A 14,714-nucleotide genomic window follows, 5' to 3' on the forward strand; every position below is an offset into this window, starting at 1 on the left:
ATTATATTATTATTAGCAGGAGATAGGAAATTGTACAATGGGCATCCTGCTAAATTTACTTTTGTTTTTCAGTTCTGGTATTTTTTCAAAACCTTTTAATCTTTGTTTTATTTGGTTTTGGTCAGTGAGCAATGAGGCAACACTGTAGTGTCTGAGAAATACTATCCAGTTGTGATTTAGCACAAAAGGACTATTATGTTTGCCCGCTACATGCATTTTTTGTGATTTGTGTCTTCATGGTCTTTCCACCAACAGTAAATCAAAGTAAAAAGTAAAGCATTTAGTTCCAGACTGTTGGCAGGAAAAGAACACAGCACGACTACAACAGAAGACTTTAAAGGTACAGTTGGTAATTTTTATTAAATTAACTTTTTGCCATATTCATTAAAAATGTCACAATATCCAGACAGTAGTACATGTGACAGATGATCTGTAATGTTTCTAATGGCATTTGCCAGACTCCAGTGCAACTGACGTAAAACAACCAGTCAGAGCCAATGAGTCCCTAACGCAGCTGTCAGTCACATCAGTCACTGCATGTGAGGCACTGATGAAACAGACAAAGAGACTCCTCAACTCTAATTGGTTGTTTCTTTCAGCTGTGTAGGATTCCTGCAATTGCCATCAGAAGCACTATGAGGAATAGGTATATGAATTTTCACAGATTATCTGTCTCATGTACTACTGTCTGAATAAAGCGACAGTTTAAGAAAATATGACAAAAAAAAACCAATTTCATAAAAGTTACCAACTACAGCTTTAATGATGTTAGACTTAACAAAACACATGGTTTTACAGTAGGCCATTATGGGGTAAATACTTCTTGTCTACTACTCACTCTAGCAAACTGAGAAAGTTCATGATGTCTTGAGGGCCAACTTTGTTCCAGTAAGCCATGAGAGTGTCTGTGGACAAAAAAAACAGTCAAAGCATTAATCTAGGTGTAGTCAGGTTTGAATAAATAGTTCCTGTTGATTTTAGAGGAGTCCTGTGACTAAATCAACAAAACATCCTAGATGGGACATTCCTGTCTGACAACCAGTCACTTAATTTTTTGTGTATCAGCCAAGCCAAGTTTCTGCATGGACTCTATTGCAAAATAGAAGAAGGGACAGTTACGTCATATCCTGTGCATGACAAATAAAGTCCTGACAGTACAATGCAGTTATAGATCGTCACTGACCTTCTGACAAAGTTTTGACGATGTGCAGGAAGGAGAGCAGGAGGCCTTTGATCTCATACTGTCCCAGTCTGCCAATGGGAGGTATTGTGCTGCTGCTCATTGTGGAGCCACGTCTCTGCAGCTGGAGCAACACACACACACAAACACACACTCAGTGGTGAGATATTAAAACTCATGGGATGGAAAAAACAGTCAGCCAAACAAAATTAGTCTTTTGTATTTGGTAAGATTTTCTAGTCAACAACTTAACCTTTGAGACGGAGGTTGCATAGAGTGATGGCGATATAGCACACTTACATTTATTTAGACATTTCAGGCATTATTCTATTTTTTTTTTTTTTTTTACACACACTATGTTTTACACCTATTTTGGGTCTTATGATTAGACATTAGCTATTTTGAATATTTAGTTTCAAGCAAGTGTCTTAAAACTTCCCTCCATCTGTGACACACAGCCCCAATTTCCTACTAAGGTGGTACATCTTTCAGTGGCAGCTCCTGCCAAATTTCTCAGGGGGGGGCAATTGTTGTGATGATCAATGGGTAAATTTGAATTAATTTGGCTCTACAATGACTGTGGTCATCAACAGACTACTTTTCCTCAGTTTGCCCACATAAATACCTTTGAATGTAAACAGAGACCTGTTTTACCATTAATCAAATAAAATTGAGTAAGGTATTCACTGAGTCACTGTCAGTCTTAATCAGAAAACATTTTTATTATAGCTAAGTGGAAATTCATTTTGTGTTCTAATTAAATGCAGGCATACCCTACAACTTAATACAATGCACATCACATAGTATCACTGCTCTTTGACCTGACCTGAACGTTTTGTTGTTGTTGTTTTTCAGTTTCAGTGATATATAGTGGGGGGCATTTTGGGCATTGGGGGGGCACGTGTCCCCCTCAATGTACATGGTGACTACTGCCCAGTCATGCATGCATAATTAGGCTGCAGTTGTCTGGGTGCGCAAAGGTGAAGTGGCTGCTCTTGTCATACAAAGTTTGATGGAGTGTCAACTGGACAATATGGAGATATTTGCATCTTGAAAGCCAGACTACAAATGTGGATAGACAGGGAGAAACACACGCAAGCCTAAGACGTGGTAAGATACAATATTCCTCACTATATGAAGTGACTGATAACAAGATCTGTATAATGGATTATAAAGAAATTCGTCACGTTTTTATTTTGTAGACAATTGATCTGGATTTATAGTGTGATGGGATGACAGCACAATGTGTGTCATCACTGGAAAGCTCCGGTCCTGCGCTGCGGTTCCACTGTTTCATGTTATGTGTGGCTTCTCGCTAATGGTCGCGGAGAATATCCATAGAGAAGAACAGGTGTGAATTTGGACGCACTGTGTGTCGTTACTTTATAACCTATATGGTTAAAAAGCCTCTTGGATCAGCTGGAAACGTTAGCCATGTTGATCTTGGATGTGACCGCTGCGCAGTGGCGCTGCCTCATGTGATGTCGGAATAATCGGAAAAATGAGTTTCCGAACGTAAAGCAATATTTCAGTGGAAACGGTTGACGACGTGTTTTTTTTAAACATTTTGAGTGATAAAATACAACACATCTTCTTTGTAATGTCCATGATGTCTCCACATTACCACCTAAACGCTCATGAACACACAATGAAGTAAGAACGACTTCCCGACATGGGAAATCGGACCATCCGAGGAGCACATGAATGATACTTGGTGGTTTACGTATGACGAAAACACGTTGGGGCAAGTCATCCCGGAACCCATAGAGATTGCATTGGAGTGCCTGCATTTAGAAAAAAAGCATTTTACATGGAAGTCTATGAGAGTGAGTCGGGGCGATTTCCAGCCAGGCTGATATCGCCCCAGAGGGCCAGAACGTGACTTCACACTGCCTCTGATTGGATATTCAGAGGCAGGACGAGCTGTTTCAAGTGAAAATTATCAGAATAATTAATATATTGCGTGTATATAATTGAAACTGCTACTGAAAATATCATTCTAATACTTATCAACACTTATCATGTCAGATACAATACTGTTCTTACCCATCTTATTGTATAGCATGTGGTACGCACCAGGGTTCAGGCCTTGGTCCTATTTTGTTCTCCCTGTATATGCTTCTCCTAGGTTTCTTAATTAGTATTTTTTGTCATTGTTATGCGGACGATACACAGCTATACCTCTCATTTGAAATGAATGATCTTAGTAAACTCTCTACTTTGCAAACCTATCTAATGCTGTCAGGGGTTTGTTGACATACAACTTCCTCCAGCTTAACCGTGACAAAACAAAAGTCCTTAAAACATTTCTGAGAAAACACAGCAGTGTATTGGTCCTGTATGTCTACTCTACATTGGTTACCCTTGGAATGCTGAATTGATTTTAAAACTCTTTCAGTCACCTGTAAAGCACTACATGGGCAGACTCTGCTATATGTTTCTGAATTATTGTTTTCCCTAGCAGTGGGATCACTGAGATCCCTCAGGTCTGCTGACCGTATATCTTGTCTAAAAACTAAAGGTAATCATGTTTTTGAGAACTGTCTTCCCTTAGCTGTACGAAATGCTGAGCCAGTGGATACTTTTAAGAAGCTGTTAATAACTCATTTGTTTCATAAGCACTTTGTTTGATAATGTTTTATATTACTTGCCTTCTGTGCAGTTTTAATTTTTATTTTTTTAATGCCTTTATATTGTTACTCTCTGTTACAGTTTTAATAACTTATCTTCCGTTTCTCGATTCTATTGTTATTTTTCATTAATATTTTTATTGTAAACCACCTTGTAATTCTTGTCCCGAAAGGCACTTCATAAATACAATTTACTTAAGTTTCTCTTGTGATCGGTGCTGATCATGGTTTTCTCAGATTCACATTACATAGGATGATTAACAGGCCAGAGACCCACGGTAATAGAATGGGACCCAACCCGTACCCATTTGACCATCATAAAACATGGACCCAGGGTTTCTACAGCTCAAAGCAAGTTATACTTTGAAGACTTTAATGTCGCTTGAAATGTCGCTTATTTACAATTTTACAATAAAGAAATTGGAAAAAAACAAACAAAAAAACATGAAACATCAGCAATGCAATTATAAAGAAAAACTTGACTTGTTGTGGCAGAGATGAGGGTAGAAATAACCTGGGGAATACCTGGAGGTTGTTGCAGAGTTTTCTTAGCGATTTTGTTTCTCACTCTGCATGTGGGATTTGACTGGTATGCTTCCCATCATGCTGAGTTTGCAAAATATTTTGCATAAAATAAACTAAGCTTCGTCTGCATTGCCGTGTAGTGTTTTTAGCCATACTGTGAATCCTTAGTTAAATATTTACATTGATGGGAGAAGCATTTGGTAAAAAAAAAAAGAAAAAAGAAAAATGCCTTTTAAGACTTATTAAGGATCCGCAGGGAGTGTGGCCAAGAAGGGAGCGTGGCCAAGAAGTGCATCCTTGAAAGCAAATTTTAACCATAAAGCTGTTGTGTTTCAAATTAACAGCTACCACAAACCAAAGATGGTATGCTGAAAAGTACCCAAAGTAAGTATTTACACAGATGATATATAGTCTACTTCAGTCTGTCTTTATTCAACATCTGGCTAAAGAGACGGCAGCTGCACACTCAGCTCTTGCATCAGACCAGGGAACATGAAAAAGATTGTGTTGACATGAAGTCTGTGTGTTTTCCAGTACAAACCAATTAAGATGTCTCCCTCGGTATGAAATGGGGTGTCCAGCAGTCTAGGAGGTCCAGATCAAAAGAACTTCAGATTGGATGTGAAATTTAAAAATAGTCTTTGGCAAGTGTTTGATAAAGATTCTTGCAATACAAGTGTGCTTTCAATCCCATCACATTTAATATGCCACAGTTGCACAGCAGGAAGTGTGAAGGGCTTGTTATGTTGGCCATGTGTTCAGAGAAAGCAGACACCCTACACAGAGAGGACTGTGTAACCTATCTTTTCTACAAGTTATTTGTATGACATGTCAGGCTGTGCTGGGACTACATTAGTAAAGTGTTTAGTAATAAGGGGTCAGGTACTGTGAGAGGAGCTCACCTCAATGCTGTCTGGTGTCCCTGGTTCCATAAACAGAGAGCCTCTGGAGTCCTCTCTCCTCACAACATGGCCATTCTGAGCTGGCAGACCTGGAGCAAACACAGTGCAGTATTTTTAATACTGACTGAAAGCAGCACAATTAGGTATATATGCAATGACTCAATTCGTACAAGCTCCCTAGCAGTGGCATTTGGGAATTTAGGGAAGATACACTTCCAATCACAACAATGAATTTAGGCTGATATTGGATGCAAAAATACATACCACATGCACTGTACTGTGTATTGAGCAGATAAATAGATCCTTTAAGGGGAACTCCACTGTTTTCACGCGGCAGGAGAGGCTTTGTGAAGTCTGAGAACATAACCCTAGTAACCCCCAGGGAAAAGAAGCTACTGAATTGCATTTGGGGAAGTGTGTTGGGGATTCGGAATAGAGAGTAAAAGTCAGCACATCTTCTGCTGCTCTAAATTTTGATTACTGTTTATCTTCAGTCTCTTGTGACTTTATGAAAATTTGCTGAAAAACTATAACATTTTTTTTTTTTAAAGATCATTTTTTGGGGCTTTTTGCCTTTAATGAACAGGACAGAGTGAAATGGGGTGAGAGAAAGAGTGGGGGTTGACATGCAGCAAAGGGTTGCAAGCCGGAGTCAAACCTGCGACTGCTGCAACAAGGCATTGCCTCTGCACATGGGGTGCCAGCACTATCCACTACGCTACCGATGCCTTGGAAAATGCTATAACATTTAAAGGGGCTCTACGTGAAACTAAGAGTGCAAGAGTTGTTGGCACTCGTGGTTCACTATGTAGAAGAACAAGCTTGCAGCCAACGGTGCTAACTGCATAAACAACGCTAAACAATGGCAGGGGGAATCAGAGGGTGGGCACAACACATCTGCAATAATGCCATCCTGATATCAGCTGTAACCACTGTATAAGCAGTACAAAGCGCCATGGATGAGCTGGCCAGAGGGATACGCACATGCACTATATTTTTACATAGTAAATAACGGTTTGCTGCTTTATCATCCTGTTATCCTGGTGAATTTCGGCTGATATTGGATGCAAAAATACATACCACGTGCACTGTACTGTACATTATGCTTTCATTGATACATACTATTTAGCAGATAAATAGATCCTTTAAGGCGAACTCCACTGTTTTCACGCAGCAGGAGAGGCTTTGTGAAGTCTGAGAACATAACCCTAGTAACCCCCAGGGAAAAGAAGCTACTGAATTGAATTTGGGGAAGTGTGTGTTGGGGATTCAGACTAGAGAGTAAAAGTCAGCATATCTTCTGCTGCTCTAAATTTTGACTACTGTTTATCTTCAGTCTCTTGTGACTTTATGAAAATATCATACTGAATTTGCGGGAAAACCCTATAACATTTTCTTTAATTTTTTTTTAAAAGATTATTTTTTGGGGGCTTTTTGCCTTAAATGAACAGGACAGAGTGAAATGGGGTGAGAGAGTGTGGGGGTTGACATGCAGCAAAGGGTTGCAAGCCGCAGTCAAACCTGCAACCGCTGCAACAAGGCATTGCCTCTGCATATGGGGGCGCCTGCACTATCCACTACGCTACCAATGCCTTGGAAAATGCTATAACATTTAAAGGGGCTCTACGTGAAACTAAGAGTGCAAGAGTTGTTGGCACTCGTGGTTCACGATGTAGAAGAACAAGCTCGCAGCTCACGGTGCTAACTGCATAAACGACGCTAAACAATGGCAGGGGGAATCGGAGGGTGGGCACAACACATCTGCAATGATGCCATCCTGATATCAGCTGTAACCACTGTATGAGCAGTACAAAGCGCCATGGATGAGCTGGCCAGAGGGATACGCACATGCACTATATTTTTACATAGTAAATAACGGTTTGCTGCTTTAGCATCCTGTTATCCTGGTGAATTTCGGCTGATATTGGATGCAAAAATACATACCACATGCACTGTACTGTACATTATGCTTTCATTGATACATACTATTTAGCAGATAAATAGATCCTTTAAGGGGAACTCCACTGTTTGGAGGCTTTGTGAAGTCTGAGAACATAACCCTAGTAACCCCCAGGGAAAAGAAGCTACTCAGCTCAGTCTCTTGTGACTTTATGAAAATACCGTACTGAATTTGCTGGAAAACCCTATAACATTTTTTTTTTTTTTTTTTTAAAGATTATTTTTTTGGGGCTTTTTGCATCCAATGAACAGGACAGAGTGAAATGGGTTGAGAGAAAGAGTGGGGCTTGACATGCAACAAAGGGTTGCAAGCCGGAGTCAAACCTACGACCGCTGCAACGAGGTATCGCCTCTGCACATGGTGCGACAGAGTTGTCGGCACTCGTGGTTCACTACGTAGAAGAACAAGCTCGCAGCTCACGGTGCTAACTGCATAAACGACGCTAAACAATGGAAGGGGAATCGGAGGGTGGGCACAACACATCTGCAATGATGCCATCCTGATATCAGCTGTAACCACTGTATGAGCAGTACAAAGCACCACGGATGAGCTGGCCGGAGGGATATGTACATGCACTACATTTTTACATAGTAAATAATGGTTTGCTGCTTTAGCATCCTCTTATCCTAAATTCACCTAAAACGCCTATCCAAAGTAAAATGAAAGCTATCCTTGTTCCATTTTTAGTACATGTGCATGCATGTCTCATTTGAAAGGTCACACTCAGAGGCGTCTTCCCAAACAGTCAGAATCAGTGTAAGTGCTTTTGTCATTCAGGTACATAAGTTTCCTTAGAAACATAACAACAACATAAGAAATCTAAATTCTCTCTGAAGGTCAGCTGTCATTGACTACAAGACCCATAGAAGAAGAAGATATATTTAATTAATCCCCACGGGGAAATTCAATTTTTTTTTCACTCTGTTGTCATATACACACAGGCCTGTAAAATAAATAATAAAAAATAAATAAACACATATGCACAAATAGGCCCTATAGAGGCATTAAATGGAGAGATGTCAGAGCGAGGGGGCTGCCTTGGACGGGCACCCTGGGTGGTTGGGGGTTCGGTGCACATTAGCAGTGCCCAGCGGGTGACCTAGCACCTCTCCAGGTCAAGTCCCTATGGACTGAGCTACTGTAGTCCACAAGCCATCAGGTCAATTGCTGGCTACTGATTGGCTCTGGGGCTTAGAAAGTGAGGGAGGCAGCACCTTCAACACAAGCCCTCGTTACTTTTTGAGCCCCAGACTGTCAGCATGGAAACTCCCATTGGCTCAAGTGAGGTTTCAATCAAAGGCCAGAGTTCAGCCACCATTTTGACAGCAAGAGGATTGCATCTTTACATGTAAACCAGAGAAGAACCAAGAAATTATGGATAATAAGTGGAGAAATAGGAACACCTGAAACGATGCAATAGCCATTTGTGGATACATATTCCACTGGATTTAGGTTGTTTTTTGTTTTTTGTAGGTATAATATCGATCTGTGGATTATAATAATACTTCACAGGTAAGTTATAACTGAACACTGAAGCTGAGCACAGAAATCTGAAAAGATAAATATTCATTAAGTTCAATGTGTGCTGGACTAGTGTTGTCTGTAGCACTGACTGTTTATTTCCTGCTTTTTGTTATTATTGTTGTTGTAACATCCTTCGTCCTTCCGTGGGTGCTACTTTCCTCTTGACATCCACTCAGGTCACAAGCGAATGGCATGCAGCTAAAATGTCTCCATCATCACAGAAGAGCCAACCTTGGGTAAGTGCTGTGATGTATGTGGCGCTCAATTCCAAGAAATAAATCAACAACAATGTACAGAACACTCTGAGTGGCACATGTCTGGCACACGGCTACTGCTTTCAGATAGAGTGCTGCTAATGGACCGAGTTGTGTGTAACATAAATTCTGCCTCTGTGGTGATGATAATGGATGATCTGTAAACAGGAAGAGGTCGAGGCCAGACGACATATGTATCGGAGCAGTGACTGCGGCTCTGAACTCACCGTGGTCTCTCTCGATTGCAGTGCTGATTCTCCTGCTGTCTGTGGTGCCAGTTGATATCAGGTCATCTCTGGAGCCCTGGACAACCACAAAATGGAGGAAGGAAATCTGACTTACTGTCAAAATGTAAACTGTTACATATGTAACACTTGCTTCAGGTTTTAGTTGAGTAAACTGGAGAAATGCTTAAACTGTATGACAGACAACATATGTATGTCTCAATTGTTTGGTGTAAGGTGGTCATAAAACTCAGTCCGAGCTGTCTTAAGTCAGACTTTTTCTCATCTTGACATTCCTGTAAAATCAAACATGTTCAATACTATTATAGGTTTTTAGTCTTGGCTCATGCGAATACTGAAGTTCAATGACATGAACAATGTCAACATCCAATAGCTGCGCTCTCCAGCACCAAACAGGAAGCAGCAAACTGGGTAAATAGTAAACAGAGGGGTCTCACATTGAACACTGACTTTGAACCAGTCTTGGTTCTCTAGTACTGTGGAAAAGTAGGATAATTATGGAGCTACATTAGGGTCAAAAGTTTTGTACTTGAAAAAATAAAATTTGAAACTGAAAATTCTTGTGTTGATCTTGAATTTTGAAAAATACAACAATGTATTCAAAATAAAAATAAGTGTATGAAACATTTTTTCAGGTTAAATATAATTTTGATTCACTTTGGTAATTCTTTTGAATAAATAATTTATTTTTACTTTTCACTTCCATATATATTTTGACATTTGAGGTCTTATATTTTTCAGTTGCATGTTCTATCTTTTCAAATTGTGGCTGTTGAACTGCAAAATCTGGCATAATTTATCGCTCTTATACCGCAATTGGTGCTCAGTACTGTCTAAAACAGATTTCTAAATGGAAGTTTGTCACTGGCATCAATTTTTACACTGCCAGTCACATGAATATGGTGTATAGGCCTCTAAGTGTTGAGTCAGAATTTTTTCAGTTCCTACGTTCCCTGAAGGCACTGTCACTCATGATTCCACACCTCCCTCAGTTGATGCCATGCCCCCCCACGCCACATCAGGGTCAAAAGTCTGAAACTCAAAAAACAGATATGAAACTGAAAAAAAAAAAAGATGTGAAAGTGAAAAAATAAGATTTGAAACTGTAAAAAATAAGATCTGAATCTGAAAAGATAAAACATGCAACTGAAAAAAATAAGACCTCAAATGTCAAAATATATATGGAAGTGAAAAATGAAAATAAATTATTTATTCAAAAGAATTACCAAAGTGAATCAAAATTATATTTAACCTGAAAAAACATTTCATACACTTATTTTTATTTTAAATACATTGTTGTATTTTTCAAAAGAATCAGATCAACACATGAATTTTCAGTTTCAAATTTTATTTTTTCAAGTACAAAACTTTTGACCCTAATGTAGCTCCACAGTTAATGTGGTGAAGTTGTGGAGTGAACAAAAGTCAGTGTTTGATTTGTCGTGTATCTGACCCGGCAACCAGCTTTTGAAACAGTTCGCCTCTCATTCCCACGGTCTCCTCCCAGTGGTAGCCAGTTGAGGCTACAAAATCCAAAATGTAAAGTTTGTACACAAATACTGTTAGTTATGGATTATATTGCTGCCGAATTGACAAGAATACTGTCAACATGTGACGCATGCAGATGATTAAAGGCTCCTCTGTATTTCAATTAAGTCTCCTTTTCACCTGAACAAGGACAATCTTTACAGTACAACAGTTTTCTTAATGTAATTAACAATGCATTAGGGAGCAGACGTATGTGCTGTAAGTGTGCATTAGAAGGCAGTAACAAAGCACTATGTAACCCCACTGTGGAAATCCAGGGTTATGAGGGGACTCACATTGAGGCCGAGCCCAGGGCTGGAGGTGTGTGGCTGGGCAGACAGCTGCTTCAAGTTCTGGTAGAGCAGTTCAAAAAGTGGCAGGTAGAGTAAGCAGATCCTGGCCTGTTGGTTCTGAAACATTAAATATGACTAGATGAGCCTTTTAATGACAAATGTAAATCAAACTGCCAAACATTTAATGATGAGTGACGTTTCATTAAGTTATCGAGGCACACAAAACGACTACACCTGTAATAAGAGAAGACTGTATTGACAAGTTAAATACACATTTGTTGCCTGTCCTTAAACACACAACTCTATCAGCTACTATCAAATGGTTCCTGCACTCTGAACACTGGCTTGTTTGCATAACAGACATCGGTATCTTGTTGGGGGGTTGAAAGTACCGTTTAACTGCAGTTCATTATATGTACACTGCAAAACATTAACTTTTCGCGTGCAAAGAATAGGGATCTGTTTCAACAGGTTGCACTGCAGGAGAGGAGACAATGTGTGCATTTGTCACACATGAGTGGCTTTAAGGATCTTAGATTATTTGCTCAGCTGAGAAATGTATGCAGTGCAGACATTCAAACTAATTTACTCAATTTACAGAATTTATTTTATTTTATTTTGTGAGGTATGTCAGGGAATGTTTTTTTTTCTTTTAAAAAAACGTAAAATTAAAAGTTCCACAAAAAAGTACAGTGACATGTCTGTTTATTGTAATTTATTTTAGTTTATGAGGTCCTATATTAGGATATGTTCTATTCTCTTAAAAATTAAATAAAAAGGGAAAATAAAAATAAAAAGGTTAAGTATAATGTAAAGCAAAATGCCTCTTTATTTTATTTATTCCTATTTATTTATTTATTTATTTATTGAGGTCCCATGTCTGGGAATGTTCTGTTCTGTTAAAAAAACAATAAAGAAAATGTTCCCAAAAAAAAAAAAAAAAGATATGAGTTTTAAGTAAGAGAGAGAAAGTTTTGTTAACTTGTCGTATAGGGGCCAAGAAAATACATTTCAGGTCCAGTATTACAACAACCAAAGCTAGGATTAATTTTCTAGTCATATCACCGTCAGTCTCAAAAACAATTAATCTAAACAGTGACTTTGGCTTTGTTCTGTGATTTTATCCTCTCTTGTATCTACTTGTCTCTTCGTCCTCCTATCGTCGTGCGCCCCGCCCTCCCTCACCTTGAACGCTGTGTAGCGGTCGTCCATGGCGTGTTTAATAAGCAGGTTCTTGAGAACGCTCACGGCCAGCTGTCTGACCTCGGGCCCTTGCTGCAAGGCCTCGGCCACTTCTCTCAGCAACAGGCCCACCAGGAAGTGGTTTCGGCAGTAGTCTTCTGTGAGGCTGAACTCCAGACTCTGCTCTGTTGTTGGGCCAGACAGGAAGTGTCAGTGTATACAGCATGGGCTGAACTGATGCTGATAACAATATGGTTTATTTGGACATACTGTTAGACTTAGACTTAGGTGCTGAATAGGGGAAGTTTCCTAATACTAAAATCTGATAACAAGTCTTGTGTGTTTTTACTGCATCTCTTTGTCACATAGAAGATAGCAAACATTTAGAATAAATCCAAACCAGTGACCAATAATTGCTTTGTTGGTCTTACATGTTTAGTTCAGTATGTCACTTATTACATGGGGTGTAATCAGTACTGTGCAGTAAGTTGTATTATACTGTAATACAGAGGCAAACTGTGGTAAACATCCAATCATTCAAAGTGCAACACTGCAAACCAATATGCAACAGGATCTCAACAACACAACATTCATTCAGACATTAATGTTTGCACACCACACCAAAAAGGAGGAATTAAAAGAATTCATTACTCATTGTTGTCATTATGAAATGTACAAGGTTGTAAATGTTCATTTTGTGCATCAATCATCAGGAATCAGAGAAGCGTGCCACTGGAAATGAGAAGTTGTCGTTTCAACACAAACAATGACGTACAGCTTCACAATAATGCTGTGTTAATATCAAATCAGGCAATGCATCCTGAGAACTGAGAACCCATCTGCAATTATCTTCTCTAATGTCAGAGGCAGACAGGCAGACAGAGAGAAAGAGACACAGAGAGAGAGCAGACACAAACAGCAAGAGAGAGAACCGCAGCTTTGTGAAAGATGTTACTGAAGTCACTTGAACGTTACAAAAAGAGGGTCAGCTGATTCCCATAGCAGCCAAGCTCCTCTCCTCTACAACACACAGGCTCGGGCATGTGAAGGCGTTATCCTAGCATTAGTATTGTGCTGAGTGAGTGGGAGTGACAGGGTGTCCTATGAGAAAAAAAGGGGGGGAGCTGACAGGATGGCAGGTTAGTGCAGGCCAGAACGAGGAGGTTTGCATACGGCGGCAAACATGGTGGCGTTGATGTACGGTATGGTGCGGTGAGCGTCACCTACCTACAGGGCCAAAAAGCTCCGTCGCATACGGAATAAAATCTGACCACAAGCAAAACACAAAAAAAAACAGAGAGGGAGGGAGTAAAAATAAAGAAGTTGGGGGTGAAACTGTTCACAATCCATGCAGCATTTCCACAGCACACAGTTGTTTTGCTATTTTCTTGTGATTGTGTAACAAATGGTGTCAAGTGTTGGAAAACTGGTTAAGCAGGTCTTAATCAGAGTTATGGCAGGTAGGTGTGACTCGTCACCTGCTAACACCTGTGTATGCATGGGCCGAACAATCAGGCAGGTTAATAGAGGGGATCAGTGTGGTGGATGCTGGTCAGAACAAGATCGGTGAGGGGTGGGGGGGTCATGTGAGAGCTTGTCAGTGGTTACATGTGTGGTAGGAAGCATAACACATTTAACTAAAGGTAGACTATGGTATCTGATTCTCACCTTGTACCCGCTGCAGCTTGGTGCGCCCAAAAGCCATGGGCAGGTTAAGAGGGATGAAGTGTTCGTGGTTACACACTGTCATCAGGAAATCAAATTTCATCTCAGTCAGCACCTGTGGCAAACATACAGACATTGGTGTGCGCCCCACAAATTCAAATTTTTATCAACCGCCTCAGTGCATATTGTTCAAATATAATCCTCGACGCTGCTGACAGGGCTCCTGAAACAGAGCCTGCCAGGTACCTGTGTTGCCTTAATTTGTTAGTCAAATGTTCGGCTGATACAAGCAGAGCTACGGGGCAGGAGACACAGCATGTTTGTCTGTTATGAACACGCAACAAGTTGTCCAAAGTAGCTTATCAGCAAAACATTTTTAGTTTACTATTAGGCCTGTCTGTGAAAACATGGGTGCTTCACACACCTTTCCCCAAAGCAGCATAGAAGATCTACACAATCAGCACAGTTTCAAGGTGGACACCTAAGATTAACGTCACCAATTCAGTATCTGACAGAATGTCTCCCCTTCTGTTCCTGAGTTATGAAATTCAATAATGGCTAGATAAGTGTTTTTGCAGAACATTATGATGTCACAGTGAAGTTAACCTTTGGCCTTCTGGATATAAAATGTCATCACTTCATCATTATGCCCTGGCAGATATTTAAATAAAAATGTGTGAGGTCACAGTGACCTTTGACTCCCAAAATCTAACCAGTTCTTTCCTGAGTCCCAGCGGCGTTTGTGCCAAATTGGAAGGAAGTCCCTCAAGGCCTTCTTGAGATATCATGTCCAGAGACGGATGCAAGGTAGGGATGTAAATGACAGA

General features: G+C 40.0%; 1 protein-coding gene across 2 annotated transcripts in view; it reads right to left on the minus strand.

The window, feature by feature from the left end:
- The window catches only part of dock11 (dedicator of cytokinesis 11), a 100,112-nt gene that overhangs the window by 32,405 nt on the left and 52,993 nt on the right, over positions 1-14,714 (minus strand). Inside the window, exons 30-37 of one of the 2 annotated variants that reach the window (XM_033609299.2) lie at positions 13,891-14,002; positions 13,450-13,488; positions 12,226-12,407; positions 11,044-11,157; positions 9,203-9,278; positions 5,238-5,326; positions 1,184-1,304; positions 839-905 (exon numbers count right to left, since the gene is read on the minus strand). In XM_033609299.2, the coding sequence (XP_033465190.2) occupies positions 839-905; positions 1,184-1,304; positions 5,238-5,326; positions 9,203-9,278; positions 11,044-11,157; positions 12,226-12,407; positions 13,450-13,488; positions 13,891-14,002 (800 nt within the window). The remainder of the gene's footprint in view (positions 1-838; positions 906-1,183; positions 1,305-5,237; positions 5,327-9,202; positions 9,279-11,043; positions 11,158-12,225; positions 12,408-13,449; positions 13,489-13,890; positions 14,003-14,714) is intronic. The other variant, XM_033609300.2, reaches the window with a different exon arrangement.

The sequence above is a fragment of the Epinephelus lanceolatus genome, chromosome 22 (genome assembly GCF_041903045.1).
Source record: "Epinephelus lanceolatus isolate andai-2023 chromosome 22, ASM4190304v1, whole genome shotgun sequence".
Lineage (NCBI taxonomy): Eukaryota > Metazoa > Chordata > Actinopteri > Perciformes > Serranidae > Epinephelus > Epinephelus lanceolatus.